This window comes from Electrophorus electricus, chromosome 19 (genome assembly GCF_041902795.1).
Source record: "Electrophorus electricus isolate QZ-2024a chromosome 19, ASM4190279v1, whole genome shotgun sequence".
NCBI classification, from domain to species: Eukaryota; Metazoa; Chordata; class Actinopteri; order Gymnotiformes; family Gymnotidae; genus Electrophorus; species Electrophorus electricus.
The window spans coordinates 1,248,420-1,270,226 of NC_137515.1; the positions used below are offsets into that span (position 1 = coordinate 1,248,420).

General features: G+C 52.4%; 1 protein-coding gene across 1 annotated transcript in view; it reads right to left on the reverse strand.

Moving 5' to 3' along the window:
* The window catches only part of LOC113583925 (zinc finger, SWIM-type containing 6), a 41,178-nt gene that overhangs the window by 5,228 nt on the left and 14,143 nt on the right, over positions 1-21,807 (reverse strand). The window contains exons 2-10 of the mRNA XM_027020559.3: positions 11,509-11,865; positions 10,272-10,420; positions 9,877-10,027; positions 6,524-6,703; positions 5,744-5,920; positions 5,509-5,655; positions 4,474-4,623; positions 2,807-3,070; positions 799-934 (exon numbers count right to left, since the gene is read on the reverse strand). Of these exons, the coding sequence (XP_026876360.2) occupies positions 799-934; positions 2,807-3,070; positions 4,474-4,623; positions 5,509-5,655; positions 5,744-5,920; positions 6,524-6,703; positions 9,877-10,027; positions 10,272-10,420; positions 11,509-11,865 (1,711 nt within the window). The remainder of the gene's footprint in view (positions 1-798; positions 935-2,806; positions 3,071-4,473; positions 4,624-5,508; positions 5,656-5,743; positions 5,921-6,523; positions 6,704-9,876; positions 10,028-10,271; positions 10,421-11,508; positions 11,866-21,807) is intronic.

The window sequence follows — 21,807 nt, forward strand, 5'->3', positions numbered from 1 at the left end:
GTTTAATCCCACTTGGGAGATGGATGCTTAATGCAGAACAGCGGTTAACTGTGCAGGGATCGCATCAAATGTCAGATTATATTGGGGAATCTTGAGTCCAGCGCGAGGATCAGCGCCGCTATTTGGACAAGTCCATGCCGAACCCAGGGCAGTTACCACACCCAAATTTAGGTAGATTGGCTCTTCCTTTGCTGTACGATGGTGCGCCTGCCTTCTCCACAAAGGCTGTGTTTATAGAATCTGTGAAGTGAAACCTTTCCTGTGATGGGAGATTGGCTTCACTCACGAGTCTGCTGTACCCAACCTGGAGAACCCCAAGTCTGATTTAAGGAGTTATGCTTTTTTTCCTTTTTTTTTTTTTTTAAATAAAGATGAGTGAAATTCTCTCTTACCTCATGAAATATGCATTATTGACTAATGCATATTTAAAGGATAATTTAAATATTTAGCATTTTGTCATTGATGACCATATAGAATCAGACCCATACACATCAACATGTACATATCAAAAAGTGTATGGTGGGTGTATACACCTACCCACAACCCCCCCCCCCCCACACACACACTTCTGCCTCTCTGGCCTAAATTAGACTCTCCCACACACTTATTCCCACTTTTTTCAGCTCATTTTCAACTCATTTTCAGCAGCAATGAATTATTTAGCAAGTTTTCAAGCAAAAGGCGGCGTTTGATTAAACATCGTGCCAAGCTCAGCCACCCACCCACATACATACACACCCACCCACCCACATTGAGACCCACACACACGCTGCTGTAGTACTGAGTGAGGGGACTCACCGCATTGCTCTCAGTGCAATTTTATAGGCCAGTTCGGCATCATGAGGTAGGAGGGAGGTGAAGAGATACTTGGCAAACGTGTGCATGGGAACACTCTCTCTGTAGATGACTTCACCCAGACCACTGTAGGGCCCACCTGCAGACAACACACACGTTAAGCCTTGAATATGTACATTTAATCGATACACTCACCTCATACCAACACACCACAGTCAGTTGTAGAAGTACGTGCTCAGACACACATGCACGTCTAATTTTCTAGTGCACTGAACTACAACACATCTCCTTTCCACAGAATGACTGCACGCATTAAAACCAGACTGATAAAAACATTACACATTCCATGATTTATGGGTACTTGGGATGGATGTGTGTGTGTGCGCTTCCTCAAGACACAGCCACACCCCTCCCTGTTAAGTTACATAAACGCAAAAGCCCACACACTCAGCCAACAGCACACATCAGCAACGCTGCATCATCTGATCCAGACAACAAAAATTTGTTTTGGAAGGGAACTGCAAATGCTCCATTTGGTGCCGAGGCAGAACCCAAACGGGCCATTTCTGTAGCTGGGTCAGCAAGGCATTGAGACCCCCCCCTGTCCTCCAACCAGATGAAACCACACGCCTGCTTTCAAGTGCACAAGGGCCTTTTTTCACACTTCCCTACAAAATAAACTGCCATGCCAGAAGCCATATGTGAAGGCTCTGGTTTCCCTGTCATTAGATTATTTTCAATTGAGAGGGCCTCAACCACAGGCCACATCACACTCACACACACCCACCCACACCCCTAATACATACAAACGGCATGAGAATAACACGAGATATTCTACCAAGATGAGTGTACACAAGGTCTAAAAATAAAAATATAAACCCAAATGCAGTGTGGGACATGAAGTTACACACACACACACACACACACACACACACACACACACACACACACACACACACACACACACACACACACACACACACACACACACACAAATGTATTCCAATGGGTCCCTAGCAGTGGGAGGCACAAGCCCCGCCTACCTGGGCCTTTGGTATGTGATCATTGGCACATGCATTCCCATTTGCTAGGCCTGGGCGGAGCCAGGGGGCAGGGCACAGCTCAACCTGTTTAGTCCTCTCCATTATCCTGTGGAGGTAAGGAAGCAGCACGGAGTCTGCCTGCCCCTGCGGGTCATCTTAGCACCTCCCACTGCATTGAAGTCCCAACCCCAGTGAGGAGGCATGCGTAGATGAACAGGAGTGACTCTCCGCCAAACACACAGCCAAGTGTCATTCTGCAGTCAGGCACCGTTCGACCTTGCCGGAAATGTGAAAGGCCTGTGCACAAGAGGGAGGCGTGGCTCCCAGCTGCTCAATGAAGCTCCACCCCCATGGCTTCACAGGACTCCTCCCTCTGACCCTCATTTTCACAAAGCACGTTGCAGTCAAGTCATGCAGCAGTAGACGCATACGGGCTATCTATTTATTTATTTAAAAAAGGAAGACACTCCCTAACAATCAAATGTCAAGAGAAAACAAATGAGGTCATGCTAATGGGGCCCTGTTAGCGTTCATGCAGTGTTAGCCACACTAGCATGCTAACGGGGCCCTGTTAGCCACACTAGCATGCTAACGGGGCCGTATTAGTGCTCAGACACTGTTAGCCAGACTAGCATGCTAACGGAGCCCTGTTAACCACACTAGCATGCTAACGGGGCCCTGTTAGCCACACTAGCATGCTAATGGCCCGTATTAGTGCTCAGACACTGTTAGCCACACTAGCATGCTAACGGGGCCGTGTTAACCACACTAGCATGCTAACGGGGCCGTGTTAACCACACTAGCATGCTAACGGGGCCGTGTTAGTGCTCACACACTGTCAGCCACGCTAGCATGCCTGCACGCCTGAAGGACCGCCCTCACCGGGGGGGTGGGGGGGAGGGGCAAACACACAGTTCTCTCACTCCGTCCCGAACGAACCGATGGCGGCCCCGACCCCTGCCGCTCACCCTCTAACAGGAAGACGGCTTGCTTGCGGAAGATCTTCACGAGCGCGTCGTCCAGATCCACCTCCTGCAGCTTGGCGAGGAGGTGCTCCTCGTTGCGACACACCTTCTCCTGGGCATACAGGCCATCGGGCATGACGCGCTGCTGACCCAGGCCCATGAGGGCCGTCTCCACGGCCAGTGCCACATACGACTCGCCCTCCTCCAGGAAGCGGCGGGCCGGCGCATGCAGGGCAGGGTCTGTGCGCTTGCTCGGGCTCACCGTGCCTGAGGGGGGGGAAGAGATGTTAGCAGCAGTCGTAAAGTGTGAAAGGAGACGTTTCTTAAAATAAACACCAACCTCACATCATTATCCACAGTACTGGTTCAGTATTGCCATCTACAGTAATGGTTCTGTACGTGTTGGTTTAAACAGAAACATCACCTCACAGTTAAAATGGAGTGACTGCTGCAGTGTGGTGTGTGTATTTCGTGTTAACTGTACTGTGTAAAGACACTGGACCTACAGGTCAGTTAGGAACATCAGTGAGACACCAAGCTTGTAACATCTGGCAAACATCTTGCAGAAATGTCAAATGAATCAGAGTCTGAGTCAACGCCACATCAAACACGGACGCCATAAGCCAAGCACAGTGGTGAGTGCAGAAGCCGATGCGTTTTCAGTCCATGTTAGAGCACCTTAGCCCCGCCCAGGTGCCGGCGCTCTGGCGCTTTTTAGCGGAAACTCTGGGGATCAACCTGGCAGGGGCGTGGTCTGGCAGGAGGAGAGAGGGGTGAGAGGCAGCAACACAGGGTCTTCCACCAACCTCAGCGAAAGGACCACAGGGAGCCTCTCGGAACATGTTGCCAGATCAGCACCAAATCCACTCTTAATTGGCTGGGAAAGGCCCTGCGGGCTCCACAGAGATGGGCACGGCACCAGCACGGCACGGCACGGCACGGCACTGGATGACGAATGAGAGGAGCACTCCAGGCCGGCGCTGAAATTAGGCACGAACCACCTGAGAGTCCTCGGCTCAGATCAGCTCAGCAGCCAAAAAGCAGAATGTGGAGGCCAAACCCTCCTAAAACCCCCCAAATCCAACGGGGCCGTGTCGGGGGCATGTCAGGGCCGTGCTCCACCGCCATCAGCAGAATAAAGTTCTCACCGACTCCGGGTTCTTCTTTAGCACCAATGGCAGCTCATAATCATGAGAGCGATTGTGATGTTTTAATGAAGCCACTAACCGTGGGAGGGAGCACACCACACCCCCACCTCTCCCACCACCGATGAACCAAACATCCACCCCAGAGTAGACAGGGTGGGTGGAGGGGAACCAGATGGAGAATGAAAAATTTCCAAATTAAATGCAGCAGGGGAGAAGGCAGTCGCCATCTTGTGTGTGTGTGTGTGTGGACCCGGCGTGTCTCCGGTCTGAGTCAGGGACGACCGGTCTCGTTATTGTCGGAGAGTGCTCCACAGAGCCGTTAAGAAGAAACGATACCGCAAACGTTCACTAAGGGCTATTAAACACGAAGGACCGTGACACTGCTGGAAGCATGAGAGACAGCCAGACGAGACTCAACATCTAAGAGAGGCTGGTGGGCCTGTGCCTCTGCAGAGTGAGAGAGAGTGTGTGTGTGTGTGTGTGTGTGTGTGTGTGTGTGTGTGTGTGTGTGTGTGTGTTTACCTGAGAATTCCAGGAAAGCTCCGGGCAAGCCGTCATCCTCGCCGCGGGCACTCTCCATCAGCGTGCTGAAGAGCGTCCCGATGGGGTCCAAGGGATGACCCACCCAGCCCTCCAGGTTAGTGATGGAGGTTAACCCTTTATGGAGCAGGTCTACAGAGGGCACACACACACACACACATTACTCAACAGAACCTGGAGTCTATTCATTATGAATACAGAATATGCAGGCTGCACTACATATACTCTTCACAATAACAGTGTGCGCGCGCGCATGTGTCAGTCATTGTCTGCCTGCTCCACTCCCATCTGAAACAAAACAAAACCAGTAAAGAAACCCAAGCGCATGTTTCTGTGCCAGCTCAGTGTGGTGGCAGTGAGAGAGGGATTTCTGCATACCAGGCAACATGTGCCACTCCTCCCGACAAGCAAAAGCGGGCACAATGTGTCTACTGTACGTAAGGACGTCTTCAGACACTTGAAAGGGCCAAAGGACTCTTCGTCCACAGCTCTCGCACAAATCACCGCAACAGCACTCCACTCAGCCACCTCGTTTGAATGCGAGTTGCTTGGGTGACGGATGCACAACAAGCAGATATTTGCATTTAAATGTAGCTGACCACAGGGCGGCACTGGGCGGGCACTACTGTGCTTAATAAACACGCACGCACACCCCCCCCCCCCCAAATCAAAGGGAATGATCGCACACACGTAGCTGAGATCAAACAGGCCCTGCTTGGCACACGACTACGCAGCGGCCGATTTGTTCCAAACGTTATACACGTGCCCCTCCGCCCGTCTGACGGACACTAGATGCATCAAAGTAAAACAAAACAACGCTAAAACGCACCTTCGCTCAGAACGTTCCGGCGTGGCTAACGGAGCACGAGCTCATTTGCATCGTGTTACTGGCTCCCCAAACCCCATCTGGCTCCCAGTCGTGGAGGTCTCTGGTAGGGCTGAGCACCTTCCACGCATCCCACGGTTTAATGGGCGTGAGCCTCCGTGCCCCTCCACCGCGCCGCCGAGCCCACTCACCTTTCTTGAGGTTGCGAAAGAGGTCGAGCTGTTTCTGCTGCTGGCGCCTCAGCGTGTTGATGATGGCGATGGAAAGGCGCAGGGCCTCCCGCGGGTATCCGTGCGAGCGCAGCGCGTCCACCCTGGCGCACGCCGTGGGCACGTGCTCTGCGCGCAAGACAAACGTTGGACACGGAATCTGAGCCATGGCCCCCACATGCTCCATCCCCGCCCACCTGTCCCCCTCGACACTTACCGTGCCACAGAGGCCAGCCGCGGGAGTCGAAGAGCGAGTTTTCAGTGTTGTCGTGGTAACAGTAGTTGGTGTAGAGGTCGTCGCTGATGATGTGCTGCAAGTGGCTGTCCTGCCAGTGGAGATCGCACGCTTCAATGGCCCGCGTGAAGACCGTCCGGTGCGGCCTGGTGCCCAAGTCTAAGAGCACAGAGGACAATAGGGGTGTGGGTGGTGGAGGGTGGAGCTGGTTCATTTTCTCAGCACTTGGGCTTTGTCGCTACACCCTCAGACACACTCTTTTCTACATCTTCTGCATACAGAGTGTGTGGTAAAACACACAGGCTCGCACGGATACACACCCACAGAACTTGTGTAATTGCAAACAGAAAGCTTCCCCTGATCCTAGAATCCCCCGGCGCTGCGTCTGAGAGGTCATTGCTCAGTAATTATCAGGCTGTACCACTGAACATCCATAAACACCCAGATGGGGGAGGGTAAAAAAACAAAACAAAACACAATTCCTCACAGACATTCCAGCTCATACAAAGCACTGGCTTATCGGAAAACTTCTCCAGAGGCCTGGACTCGGGCTCTGCTGGGAGTTTTGATTTGCAAAGCGAGGATGGGGCCCGGAGGGGGGACGCCGCACAACGAGGTGTCATTAGGCACGTTCCATCAGTCACACAAAGCCCAATAAGAGCAGGGCGCTGGGAGGATGAAAGGTGGCACCCCCCCCCCCCACACACACACACACCCACCCACCCCTCACGCTGCCCTGCCCCCGAATGTATTTGTACTCACCTTGGTTGCCGTGCGCACCCTGAGGCAAAGCGTTGGTTAAATTGGGCAGCTCGTTGCCGTGGTTACCATCCTCCCAGGGGCACACATCCACGCCGTTCCACTTCTTGAGCTGTCGGAGCCAGGCTGCCTTCTGCTCGGCCTTACAGTGGGGACTCAGCACGATGCACATCCACAATGCACCTGGGGAGTGAGGGGGAGGGGGGGTTAAAACGCAGTCAGAACGAGGGATAGAGAGAGAGCGCGAGAGAGCGCGAGCACGCACACAAGTGGAAGGTAATGATGGAGAGCTGTAAGAGGGAGCCACATACGACACTGACGATAATAACGTTACTTGTGGCATTTGTGCCACTAAATGTTTAATTGACGCTGAGAGCGAATGGGGTGGAGAGCACGCTTGACTTCCTGTCTTTCAAGAAGCAAAACTGGAGGAAAAAAAACCAAGTTGCCATGTCACTACAGTGCATCACACATTTGTAACGCTACGACCCAAGAGTTTTCCCAAATATGAAAGAATCATCACTGCCAACTTGCGTACAGGATGGGCTCACGGAGGCCGTGAGATCACAAGCCACGTTTAGTCCGAAGCTATCTTACTTCAGACAGACATACAAAGAGGTCAGGTGACTGCTCGAATAAGGACAGCCACCTTCCGCGCGCACCAATGACCTCGGTGAGATACCTCTGCCGCCGACGCTAACTGTGTCGCACCGTGCGCCGCTCCTGCTTCGTTCTGCTGCAAAACATGCAAATTCGCGTGCGCGATAATCTCCCACCCTGCGGTAATTGCCGTCTTTTGTGCATATTCTCTGAAGGTTCCTGGGGCCTGTCAAACCGAGATTGAGTCTTTTTAAAAGGGGGTCAATTAGAAACAATGGCGGCACGAAACTACATCGCTTACTTTCACATTCCGCTGATGACTTCACACGCACACCAGGGGGAAAAGCTGCTTGATAAAACATATGGATTTATCGCATTTAATAGAAATGCACTTATCTGCTTCTGCAAACGCGCAACCCCAACTGCGCTTTCATACTTACACCATTAACTTGCCCCAAAACTCAGGTGACCGTTACACATCCCACCGACACAGACAAACCAAAAATGACAAAGCTCTCAGAGCGCACTGGATCGATAGAGCCTTTTTCTCTCAGGGTAAGAACGGCTGCCGTCTACCTGGCTAGCAGCATCAGACCTGTGTGCTCCAAGTCATTCCAGTGGCTGTGTTAGGCCGTGATGTATGAGCCCAGTGAGGAACCCACGCCACACGATGGTCTAATCACTCCCTACAGCGCGCCACAATAACGTACTGAGAATACTTGCAGGGGAGGTGAGGGGAGAAAAATATGGCAGGAGAACAATTAGAGAGAGCGGAAAAGTGCACAAAGGCAGACAAAAGACTGAACAGAAAGAAAAGAGGGAAAGAGATGGAGGAGAGGATGAAGAGAGAAGCAGGGGGGAGGAGAATGACCAGGGAGCGCCTTTGTTCGGGCATCAAGGACAACCACAGCAGGCGGGACACGACACCCTGCCTGGGCCCACGCCCGGGCAACAGAGGAACAGAAACAAAAGTGGATGCTTATCGCGTCAGAGATGAAGGCAAGGCCTCCCCTGATGAGGGGCAGAGGGTGGGGCGTCCACGTCGAGCACCTCCAGCGTCTCCAAGCACCAGTGGCGAGGGAGGTTGCGCTGGTGTAATTATGTCAGCAGACAGGAGTCACGGCCCGTGCGCCTCCCGACCTGTTCCTCGCAGACGCAGCCCAGATGAAAAGGCATCATGGTCCAGCAATGCCCCCATGCCCAGATTAATTAAAACAACATGGGACTTTGGTGAACAGATTAATCCACACATGCACTAAACTGGAGCTCAGGCACTCACACGCAAACTCCTTCTGCTTCCTGCACGTTTCACGGCCCTAGTCAGAGCTTTCGCTTCCCGTTGGGTTCCTTCAGCTCAGGAGCCAAGACCCGTGTTACGCGCGCACGCACAGATGTGCACGCACACACGCACAGCTGTCCAAGACCGCCAGCATCCTTCACCGTACCCGTCCGCATGGCTGACGGCCCCTTGTCTGAGGCAATCATGCTTTTGTTCTTTCTACAAAAGGGGCCCTCTCACAGTAGAGGGAGAGCGAGAGATGGGTGGGGCATAGCCTCCGCCGCAGCCGTAAAAATCCCACCCCACCTCTGCCTGCCCCAGAGCTCCCACAGCTCCTACCTGACCGCTAGTGTCACGTTAAGTGTCCTGGATTTAATGAAATGGTCTTAGCATTATCGCTCCTGTCAGGAGCTGGAGGTACTGGGTGGGGGGAGGGGGGGCCTTCATAACGAAGGCCTCTCCAATTACAGAACTGACAGGCCTGGCAATTCATCAGCAAGAGAGACAGACGAGGGAGAGGAGCAGAGAGGGAGAGAGAGAGAGAGAGAGAGAGAAGGCTGCATCCAGCCTCTCTCCTCTGCCGCTCTGGAGTAACCCCGCGCCCCCTGGTTTCTGAGGGAGAAAGAGTTCTCCACCAGACAAAATGGCTGTCTGGCATTGAGACACAGCTGCATTAGGGTTAGTGTGAGAGGACAGGAGTATGTGGTGGGTCTGGCATTATGAGGTCACTCCCAAAGCCTGAGCACAGTGCTGACAGAAGGAAGTGTGTGTGTGGTAATGGAAAGCTAAGTCTGCTCGCTTTTGTAAAACTGCTGTTCTGCAAAGGCAAGCGTGAGCGTAGCAAAGGCCTCTTGTTCAACAACCTACTTCCCTTGTGACTCGAGGGCTTCTCTTTCCCTTCCAGCAGACGTGTTCACTGTACCCCAGACTCACCTAAACTGCCTCTGCCCCGCGAGACAAAGGTAGCAGGACCTCCTCCGTTACACCAAAACACGACCCTTCCCCTTCTCCTGCACGCCCGCTCCCTGCACCGCGGAGGCTTAAAAACTCCCCAGGTGACTCCTCGTCAGGTGCGGAGCACAGCCTTCTCTGAACGCCCCGGGTCCGCCTCTGCGACAGGGCGAGTCACTTCAAGTCAAGTTGTACTCTGTCATAATTGTAAGTCACTATGGATAAAAGCATCAGCTAAATGCCATAAATGTAAATGTAACAGGACTGGTCAGCAGGGAAGGAGCCCAACGTGTGAAGAGCCGAGTGCAACTCCAACCTTCGCATTAACTCAGCGAGAGTGCCCGTTTGGGTGGGGGAGGGGTGTTTGAGTGGGATATGCAGTATTGATTCGTGCAAATGCTGTGAATTTGCGCGCTGGCAACGGAAGAGCCTTCAAATTGATTGTCCTCCGAGACTCTAGTGGGGGTCAGTGTACATTTCGAATGCGCTGGACCGGTCCTGACGGTACGGGCGGGGCTCCACTCACCAAGTTCGTCCCACAGCTGCCTGTATTTGTCCGTCATGGTGGTTCCCTGCTGCCTCCACAGGGCCAGACGCGGGTCGGCCATGAACTGCTCCGTGATCAACGTCAGCATGCGCGCCCCGTTTGAGTCCCGCATCTTTAGCATCTCCCGCACCTGCAGGAGACACACACACACACACACACACACACACACCAAACAAACAAAGCAACAGAAGTCAGAGATGTCCCGAGAGAGGCCCAACGGGTTCTGGGTCCCTTCCTGAAACATCAGAAACGGAAAATACGCAACACTGCGTCCGAAAGCGGCAGGTAGGCTCCCAGTCAGGTAACGTCGTCACACGCTGGCGAGCGATAAACGCGAGCGCTTGGCATGCTAGCAGCCGCTGGGGCCATCCCACCTTGGAGAAGAGAAGGTTGAGTTGCTTGCCCGAGCCGTGGTAGCCCCCCTGGGACAGAAAGAGCTTGACCTGCTCCCGGACCTGGTCCTCGTCCAGATGCCAGCAGTTCTCGTCGTCAACGCTGGCCCCCGCTGTGGGATCCGGAGCCCCTTGCAAACACAACAAAACTGACCAATCAGAACGCCTCAAGTGTACAGGGAGAGCACAACACAAACTAGCAAGCTGACAAAACAAGGAGATTAAAAAAGCTACTTGTTTATACATTTGTGTGCGTTTGTTTTCTTTGCAGCATGAATGCATGACGGCAACGCCCGAGACAGTCCAAAGGCTAACAAGAATACAAGGCAAAGACGAGCAGACCCAAAGCCAAATGGCCAACATATTTCACCAGCATGTAGCCAACCAACACAATCAGCCCTGATCCAGTCCAGACACATGTAGGAGCTTCCTCGGGAGGTCTGGGTTTAGCATGTGTGCGGGGGCATTGGGAAGCCCCCCGCCCCCATGAAGCCCAAACAAAGAAAGAAAAAAAAGGAAAAAAAAGTGTGTTTGACGATTTGAACACTTACAGTCTTGTTATAAACGCTTACAGTCTTGTTATAAAGATTTACGAAGCGCCACATCAAATCCACTTCCTGCATTCCAGCCGTGAACTCAAACAGCCTTGATGAAAGCACTTCCTCTTTTTCTTACTCCAAAAGTGCCAGTTAACCAGCGCGTTTTCCTATAATTGGAACATCCGCCTTAGTTTTCCCCCTTCCCGACAAAAGTGAAATATAATAGGAGCATTGTGCCTCGTGCGGACCTGAGGAGAGAAGCCAGACAGGCGTTTTACCCAGGGAGCTTTACGTCATGCTCGGGACAAACCATTCAGTTCAAGGTGGGGGGTGAGGGTCTAAGCCAAAAAAAATGGACTATAAAACTGAGGATGCCGTTAACATGAGGGAAAGTCTTCATCCAGTGTGTTTTGAAAGAAAAAAACAAAAACAATAGATGTGTAGTAAATGAAGCATCTCTGATTTGAATGACCACACGGGCTCGTTTCCTTGGCAAGGCCTGCACCACGACATCTGCGAGATGCGCAACTTGACTGATCTTTCATTTATGTTCCGTTTTCTTTTTTCCTGTTTTCTAGCTATTTATGGATACAAGTATGTCTCTGTGAGCCTCCAACGCTGAGCTCAATGTGAGAGTGTGTGTGTGTGTGTGTGTGTGTGCGCGCGTGCCTTCCCCTCACCATGTACTTGGTTGATTTCAGAGTTCTGTGAGAGAATCTCATCTGCCAGTTTCTGGGCAGTTGGCAACACCTCGGTGTGGTGAACGGTGATGAGGTACTGGACGAACTTCTGAAGCTGGTCGCGGTTCATCTGGAAGAGTGTCTCGGAGATGGGTAGGTGCAGCTTCACCTGGTCAGGCCTCCGCACGCGGTAGAGTGAGAGCGCCACCACGTGGGCGCAGTAGAAGATGTCCTTGTTGCCGCAGCCGCACGTCACCGAAGTGATTTTGCAGCGGTCAAAGCTGATGGCCACACTGCACACGACCTCCGGTTCAGACGTGGTGGCCGGTTCGGTCACCGTGCCGCTGAGATGAAAACCTGCAGGAGACACAGAGGCACCACTGAGCAGAGGGGAGACAAAAAGCACAGCAACTTCAGCACCCAAACGTCCACGGAGGAGGAAGCGAAGGTTTCGCTCCCGTGGGCCGACAGATGTCTGCGTGTGTGGGAGAAGAGACTCCACACAGGGAGGGAGGGAGGGATGGGCGGGGCTGCCTGCTAACTGGCGTGTGCCACTACAAAGGCAAAGATGAAGAACGCTGCTGCTCATTTGAATACTGTTTGATGTGGCTGCGCTGTCGGGCCAATAGGGGCGGAGAAATCACGCGTTGATTAGGAAGCAGAGTAGACACTAATGAGTCACTCCCAGTCCGCTCGCACGCGCGCGGTGGGTGGGGGGTGCTATGCAGACGGCGCGAGTCCACACGCACAACCCGACTGCAGAAACAAAACACGCCGAAACACAAGCGTTCAGTAAATACAGCTGTGCGATCTTGCACACTTGTATCATGCACAGATGATGTGCGATCTTCTACACGGTAAATTACGAAAATACCATTACGGTATACATTCTAGATTTCAGCGTGCGTTGCATGTACGCACTTCTAGGGCAGCCGTAGAGATGCGGCGCTCGCGCGCTCGTCGCCCACACTGTTCATCTTTGGAGCGTGGATCCTTCGGGGACGGGTCCGCACGAGCGCCGCTCCCTGGAGTCGCGTGCCGCGGCTAACGCGCCGCACCAGACCACCGCTGCGCGCACACCCATCCGCACCGACCTTATCTATATTTCACGCGTGCGTTCCTTTCTACCTTCTTGCTCTTTGCCGTCCATTTTGTTCTGGCCTCTGAGGCAAAAAGGCCTTCTCACCCTCAGACTCCGGGAGGCGAGGCAAGAGAAAGGCCCGCGTGTTTGAGTTTTTCATTGCGCTTCCCTCTCGGCGCTGACCTTGCACCGGCCACCTATCCGCGCGCTCACTGCAATGCTAAAAATATTTGATCGCTCAAAAAAAGCCTTTGCTTGTAGGTAGGCAGAGGAAATAAACCCAGAGGCTATTTTGCAACAGAGCGCTCGTGTATACGGAATGAAGCATTTTGCACACCTCCGCGGCATCGAGAGAAGGCCCGCCGAGAAGCACGCGCGGAACTGACGAAAACACTTACGTAAGACATCGTTTCTTCCTGCTTGGTCGTGGGCCACGTGGAGAAAGACGAAGCTTTCGGGTCAGCGTGAATGTAAAACGAGGTTTACACGAGCGACACCCGCCAGCACTCGGGCTACGTGGTGGGGCGCTCGGTGCGTGCAGTCTGCGCCCGACAGACGGAAGTCTACTTTAACGCTGGCGTCCGCCTTTCCGCGCGACCCGCGCTCATTCGTTCACACACGGAAATCTAAACGGAGAAAAACCCCAAACAGTTAACTCAACAAATCAGCTAATTACGCGGTCGGGCTCAGGGTGCCCACTTAACAGTTCCGCTCAATCGGCGGATGGGTCTGCACGAGCCCTTTAAGCAGCCAGCGTATCTAGCGCGTAGTGAGCTGCATGATCCAAATATTTACCCCCTCAGAAGCGCTCCCCGAGGACGGAGAAGGTAATAATGAAAATAAGTGTAGATTTAAAGGCCATATAAATAAACGCTGGAGAGAATTTACTATTCATCAAAGCTTAAACGAGTCCACGGTAGCGGAGGGTATGAATTTCGAGGCTCGCGCGTTCACACATACACGCGCACACGCGCGTGAAGAATAAATGATTTTCTTGGCACGGTGATCCACGCGAGGAGCTTCAGGAGACGGGGGAAGTCCTTAATGAGCAGACTGCTGTGGGACAGGGCGGCGGGAGTATTCTCACGAGTGTTTACACCTCACGAGACGAGGAGCGGCGGCTCGCGGACAGTTCATCAGCCGCGAGCCATCTGTTAGCTCGTGTTAAAGACAGGCCCGCGTGCTTCGTGCTACCAGTCCGCCAGACTGGTAAATAATGAGCCACACCTCACCGTGAACGACGGGGGCCTGAACACCAACTACTAGGTTTGGAGAACCATTTGCATAGACGTCGTTACAAGCCGCGCCGAGGACCGGCAGCACATAGTGGATCACTCTAGCTGGATGATGGAGACAACAGTCCACAGTGCGAAGGCTCTTGCAGCTTAGATTTCATGAGCGGTGCAAATATGATGCCATTTCAGGATGCCTGACTTACAGCTGCAGACATTTATCACGATTATATGACAAATAATTATACTTCCAGCTATAGATCATTGCTTTATAAGCCACGGATGGCAGATAGTAGCGCGTGTACTGATGGCTCCGAGTTACGTCAGTGTGTCAAGCCTGCATCAGCACCACTTCCTGAGGGGCAATTTACTGCCGTTATACCTCACGCCAAAGCTCCAGTTAATGGGATGACTGGGGCAACAAGACAATTAGTATGACTTTAATTAACATGTCTTCTCGATGGTCAGTTTTATTAAAGCACTTGGCCAAAGCCCAGTGGAGCTTGGCGTAGCAGCAATCTTCACCTAAATATCTAGTCGGAACTTTCATCAGGCGAGAAAAGCACCTCTAGCTGGTTAATGAGATTACGCAGAGATGAGAGCTCGTTTCTCTTAAACTAAATATAATGCATTCTTCGCCAGTAATGCCAACATAAATGAATGAAAGCTAATGGATATCACATATTTGGCTGGCTAAAGGAGACCACGATAGGTGGTTTGTACTAGCTTGAGTTTGGGTTGAAGAACTCCCAAAAGGGCCATTTCTGTCCCGAGCCTGGGACGCAAAACCGGGATGAGGCAAAGCAGTAAAGAATTGACAATGGCTTCAAGTTGGTTCCTGGGTTTCCAGAAAGAAGCCGGCGGCGCAGAGTTGAGATTGATGACACCTCATTTCCTGGCCGACAGCGGAGCACGTCACTCTCACACACACACACACTGACAAAGAAAATTAAGAAGAATGACCAGTGCGAGCCTTTTTCCGCAGATAAAAACCCGTCCAGAAAAACCCCACAGACAAGCCTGTATTCCTGGAGACAGACAATGCTGAGCACTTTCTAAACTGGCCGCCATAAATCCTATCCTGTTAAACACTGAAGTGGCCCCCTCCCCCTTCCCACCTGGGTAATCAGAAGACAAGGCCTGTAACCTTTCTCACTCACAAATGCCCTTTTCAAAACATTACCATTTCAAAAATGTCCAATTAGCTCTGACCTATACATTGACCCAAAAGTCAGATCTGTGGGAGAGAGCTTTCAGAAATGGCAAGGAGACGAACCTCCAAAACAATACTGCGAGTCCGCACGGGAGGAGATGGTACAGATCACTGCCTCCAACTTGTTGTCAAATAATAAAAGAAAATGAAAAATTGTAAACAGCGCCCTGCATTGCCGCAGGTATGTAGATCTCATAGCAAGCCAGCCAGAATAAGTTAAATAGGGACCTCTAAACTTCAGACTTCCTGTAAAGAACACACGAGCAAAAACACACAAACAAATGCTTCCCACCGACTCCAAAAACATGACCACCAGAGTGACTAAAATAAAAGCCCTCAGCGTGCCTAAGGTTGGAGTTACAGGAAGCAGATGGTGTGGTGTTCACAATCTTTTCTTCAGCACTCTAAATCACTTCATTTTCACTCTGGTTATCATATTTATGTGGCCGAATTAATTATCTGGAATTTTGAGCCTGGCGCGCAAGATTCTGTCTTTCCACAGTACCCTGTGTGTTACGGCGCCGCCATTCTCCTAGCAGTAATAAACAAGGGAGGTGAGGCAGTGACATTCAGATACTGGATAGTTACCCTTAGGTGAAGTTTACACCACATAGTGCAGTATATATACAATGAAAAGAAATACAAAGTCCTTTCCTAAGTACAGATTGGGAATGTCAGGTTATTGATGCAAGTGCAGGCTAGGGGGTGTGCACGGTCGCATCAGTTTGCTGGTTCTCACAGGAATACCCACAATGCACTGCACGGCACTGCTAATATAAACAAGCAAGTGGCCTCCATTATGCCAGGAGTCCGATACAAGAGCGAGGGAGTGTTTGCTTTGGGGACAGTGTCCGTGATTTGAAGCCCAGGGCCCACAGAGCCTAATGATGCGAGACGTGTTGTGGTGTTTACCTTTTTGGACCAGAGCAGAACATAAAACACCCCCCCCCCCCCCCATCTGCACTGTTGCCAAACCACTGACTGAGAGCACCAAATTGAAAAACTCTGTTTACATAAACATAACACAAAACAAAACAGCCCTTTGGCCACTGGCAGCACAGGTCTTGCACCAGCAACAACCGATGAACAGTGCCCAGTTTACGACCACCTTTGTTTTAGCAGACGCTCGAGGTCTCAGGGCATAACGAACCGAAGCATCATGGCTTATGTGTTTTCTGTAACCACAGCAAAACAGAAGGAAGTATTTCTCCTGATCAGACATCATCAGTGTTCAACACAGAGGATCTCATGTGCAAGTTATTAAACACTGACATTTCACCCTGCCAGAGCTCTTACGGTTCGAGAGAGAGAGAGAGAGAGAGAGAGAGAGAGAGAGAGAGTCCAGTTTTAGCACAGGGCCCTGGTTTGTGTTGTCCCAGAAACCCAAGCGGCCTGTGCCGTAGTTTGCGCTTGGCTGACGCTCGTCTTACACAAACCGGTTTGTTTTCTTCTCGAGACCACCCAAACACGAGACAGCACATCAAAAGCATCTCTCTGGCGCAGCCGCGACCCCGCCCCCAACATCGCAGGACAGAGGGACTGCTGGCACGCTAGCACGCTCCCGAGAAACGTCCACCTGAAATCAAACGCCTGTAACCAAATATATATCACCCACAGTACAATAACAGACAGATGAAGGAAAAAAAAAGTCTTTAGTCACACAAGTTCTCAGATCAGCTAGTTCATCATAAAGCATTTGTAAAAAGCCAAATTCCTTCCACAATCTCAATTCTTGCATTAGTTGTAGTAAACGTAATAAGACTGATACTGCTAAATAAGTGTTCTGCACAATGTGGTTATGTTGACATGTTTGTAAATTAAATTGTCCATACCCAAATACTTATTGAATCGAGTTAGGAAATTCCCAGCAAACAACTGACATGTTTGGAACAGGCATTGGAGCAAATCCAAGTTTAAAACTTGTTCCCATTTTTATCTGCTGTTACCATCTACATTCCAGGGACAACTGCATCTCAACCTCAGCTCTGCTTTTAAACGCCGGCAACCCATTCTAATGTCTCAAACAACAGTGCTGCAGGTTTCTTCTTTTTTTTGCCAACATAAAAAGAAATCATCCATTCCACCGCACCCAATTAAGCCCTGATCCACCACCCAAGCGAGCAAGCAACTGCTCCATCGCTGTGTCATGCACACCAGTCACAAGGTGCATCAGATCTGCCCGTCCACCACAGGCCTGTGTTCTGGATCGGCCCGGCCGCGCTGTGCTCCTGAAAGGGAGCGGAGCCGTGGTCAGGTCTGATAACGCCCAGAGAATGGTCCGGGCTCCACGGGGTTGGAATTACATCTGACCAGTGAAAGGCAAACCCCTGCAGGTTGAACACTGCTGTCAGCAGGCGCCGTGTTCAGGGCAGCGTAATGGCCCCTCGCCGCTGATCTCCATACGGCTCTGAGCGTGTCGTTCGGAACGTCCGGGCTGGGATGGACCATGTGGTAGATTCAGACGCAGCAGACACACGAGCCTCATAGAAATCCAGCGCTCTGCGACGGGACAGCCGACGGAGGTGCGGTGCGGGTCTGTGCGTGTGGTCCCGTCAGTAAACAGTGTAGTACAGGGCCAGCCCTCCCCTGGAAAAGCACAGCTGTGGGCTGGCCTGGCAGGACCTCCCACCTTCTGCACCTCCACCTCCGGCCTCCCAGCTCTGTTTGCTCACCAGATCGCTTTCCCATAACAAACGAGAGAGGAGTCAGAGGAGGGTGGGGCGAAGCAGTCATCACAGCTACTGCTCGAGAACGCATAGCCCCCTGCCTGGACACACACACACGCACGCACGCACACGCGCACACACACAAGCACCAACCCTACACCTGTTTCCTGGGGTGGTCCCTGAGGTCACGTACAGTGTGGGCAGGCTGCAGTCAGGGCCCCGATTCGCATTACAGGCCGAAACAGGAAACCAGGCCTGAAGAACACGTGTGCGAGAGCGCGCTGGGTGGGAGTTCCAACCTGCCTTGGTCTCCACCCACTGTCTCCACCCACTGTCTACCCTCAGTTCTCACTTTCCAGGCTGCATCCGCGCACCATCCAGTACGCGAGCCGACAGGAAACGGCCAACGTCATCGTCCCTCAGAACGGTAGCAGTGGGAACATCGCGCTAGTTACAACCCAGGTCTCTACTACCCAGCGCACACATCCACTTCATCATGGTGGGGGTGGGTGGAGAACCTCTGTTGAACCCCTGTGGCTTAGGAAAGTGGAAACCCATTAACTGGGAAGCGCGTTGAGCGCATGCGCCTCTTCATCGCTCTCCATGAGTGCTAGCTGTGTTAGTGCTAGCGGAAGCCACGGGTCATGGAGAGGACGACAGCCGTCGCTAGGAGATACAGTGGCTCGCCACAGGACCGCCCCCCTCCTCCTCCCCCCACGGCTTTTTCTTTTTTGAGGATGTTTGGGGAGGAATCCAGGCGGGTGGTGTGGACGCAGGGCACCCAGCCAGTCCACATCCCAGGAGGAGAGGCGTGGGCCGTGGGCGGGGCCTGGGGCGGGGCCGGGCTGCGGTTCTCCGCACGGGACCCTCCCTGGACCGCTCCTTCCAAAACGGCCTCCGGAGCTGCGCCCTCCAGACCAGAAGAGACGGAGACACTCCGCGGGGTCGGAGGAGACGTCAGCGCCGGCGCGGTTTTGCCTTGGTCGTGTGCGTCAGGCAGCGGTTTGTCACAGGTCCAGGAACAGTGCAGTATGGCTCAATCTCAGCAACATCCAGATTTAGACACAGGCAGCCCGGCCTAACGAGCCATTTCTGTTCCGTGTGCAGTCCCACGCGTACAGGCAGGACAGGCAGGCCGAGCTGGAGAAGGGCATCAGAGCATCTGAGCATGTGCTGATGTTCCGTATGCAAATCAGCAGCCCGATGTGCAGCGATCAGCACAGCAGAGCTCTCACTTCTCACTCGCTCAGTGAGCATGCCTGGAATTCACACCCAGACTAACTGACTGGAAAACCTGACTAATACTGCACGCACACACACACAGAGGAGTTCCTCCCTCCTCTGTTTCCCTTCGCTGCTCTGTAGTCAGCTGATGCCTTGGCCACAAGGGACACGTTACACACTTACACACACACACACACACACACACACACACACACACACACACACACACATACACACACATACACACACATACACACACATACATACACATACACACACATACATACACATACATACATACACACATACACTCCCCCTCAGCTGCCTGAATCGTGCACACATCAACAAATATCAACAAATGGCGCTCCCCTGTAGGGCCCAACCCCGACCGTGCCTGGCCCTGGGCTGAACCGCCTCCACGGCTGCTGACGTCACGGCCACAGGAGGGCAGGGGCGAGGCAGACGGTAGAGAGAGAGAGGGAGAGAGAGAGAGAGAGAGAGAGAGAGAGAGGGAGAGAGGGAGAGAGAATTCCTAAACAGCAGACAAGCCTACTGGTGTGAAAGAAAAAAGCCCTCAGCTGTGGAGAAGTCGAAGCTGAGCCTTGGCCAGATGCCAGACCTCTGAGCTCAGCATTTTGTCATGCACTTCCTTTTTTGCTTAACAGCTTGCATAATATCGCCGGCTGCCCCAGCCATCAGCCTTTAACCCCTCATGTCCTGCCCCGTTTGCCCCACGCTTGAGGGAGGCAGCTGCTCGTGACAGGACAGGCAGCGATCCCCGTGGCGTTCCCAGCCTGCATTCGGGACCGTCGGAAACAACTGTCGTGAGCTACGGGGAAGTTACTTAGTTATCACTTGAAGGCTCTGATAATTACGGCTTTTTAAAGAGGCAGAAATGTCTCCGAGGCAAAGCGGCGCCGGAGTCACAGAACGCGTCCCTGCCCGGCCCTCGAAACCTGCACCGGCAGGAGATCAACATCGGCACCGCAAAGCCGGTACCCAGTTTTGTCAGCGCGACGCCCACAGACGGCGGGGCCCTCATGTGTGATGGTAACTGACGTGACTGCACCATCGTGCCACGGAATTAGCGGCCAAGCCATCCGTTGCTGGGCAGCGTCTCTCTGTCGCGGCAGACACACACACCCCCATCAAACCTGTTTACACTGACGTCAAACAGAAATGCGAACAGGCAGGACGCTCCTAGCAAACAAGAAAGGAAGGCAAAGCTAAAGGACAAGTTTAGAGGAGAAACAGCTCAACCAAAGCCACACTGGCGTGTTAGAAATGCAGCTTAGATGTTTGCATAATGGCAATTGGGGTCTGTGCCCCTTAGGAACATTAGCATTAGCATTCTTGTTTTGGAGATTCTTCAAACAGAATATGGGCACGGGGAGGGAACAAAAAAAACCAACAAGAATGGCCATCTTAGCTGAACATCTTTAAGACTGAAATGCCATCCTGAACGAAGCTTGCCTGGCCTGTATAGGTATTCCATGGATTCACCCTTACATGAAGAAAAACAGAATTCCATTTCCAAAGACAATTAGGCCTCAATACAGGCAATTCAGTTCTATATTAATTAAAATATGATGAATACTTCATAGATGTTCTTGATTAAAAACTACTACGCATACGGCTCAATCACACTGTGCCACAATAGCCTTGCCTGAAAACAGTTCAGCTTCACTCCACTAGCTGGAGTGTTTCCACATTCCAATGGCTCAGTTGAAAGCTGCTTTCCCAGCAACTACACACGCCTTTAAGGCTGGAAACCGCCAGCCCTCTGTGGCCCCATATGGAGCTCTGTCTCCTGGCCCATTCACGCCAGCGGCAGTGGCAAGACTGTCGAGTCCAACACTGCTGCGAACAGACCTGCCATTTGCTTCAGGCCTAGCAACAAAAGCCACCCACCCCTCCATGCTACCATCTCCGCCCCAAGCCTGCTCTGGCCTCCATCCCAGACCTCCATTGTGCAGTCCTGAATGTGCAGGGTTAGGTGTGCACTGTAAGGTTGGTGTAGGCTCAGCCCACAATGGAGAAACCAGTCACTCCTTTAGACACACATGCAAAGACCCGGAGGGCTCAGTGCTGGGGTAAGGGTGGGGGAACCCACACAGAAGGTAATTGTCAATGGAAGAGGCTCTCAGGGTAAAGATCTGACAACAATAGGCACCTCCAGCTCTGCTCTTCAGGCCTTCAGACGCATGCAGGAACCACAAAGGAGCGCTCCAAGCGTCCATGACCATCCAGCCAGTAATGAATTCTCCATAGACTACAACAATGAGAGGTGGAGGATCAGGGGGAGGGGCAACAGAGGGAAGCCCACCACAAATTAGGTCAGCGAGGATCCCCCCGCCCCCCCGAACTGGGACGAGTAATCTCCAACTGCTCAGCAAACTACAAGACCACAAGGGGGAGGGCACTTATTGCACTTTTCAAGGCACTAATTAACGATATTCCCTCCTGCATCTATAGCGAGGACTCTCCATACTGCCGACAGTATGTGGCGACCCTCTCAAAAAAACCGGAGCGCCTCCTCCAAGCGCACAGAGACCTCCGGTGACACTCTGGGTCTAATTATGACCATTACAGTCGTTGGAAACCCAGCCAAGAGCGATCCGTGGCCCGTGGCCAGGTCCTCCATACAGGGCTGTGTTAAAAGGAGAAGAGCAGCTCCATCTGTCCATGGAAATAAAACGTCCTTTTGGCATATCTGAGAGCAGGCCCTTGGCCCAAGTGGACGAAGGAGACAGTCTCCTTGCTGTTGGCCAGTGAAGCGCCACGCTCTTCTGCCGGCTCCGTGTGTCAGGTGACAGTCCAAGGCTTAAACTTAACGTGACAGGCTTTGCCAAGGCCTCTGGGGCAGGAGCTCTCAAAGTGCAG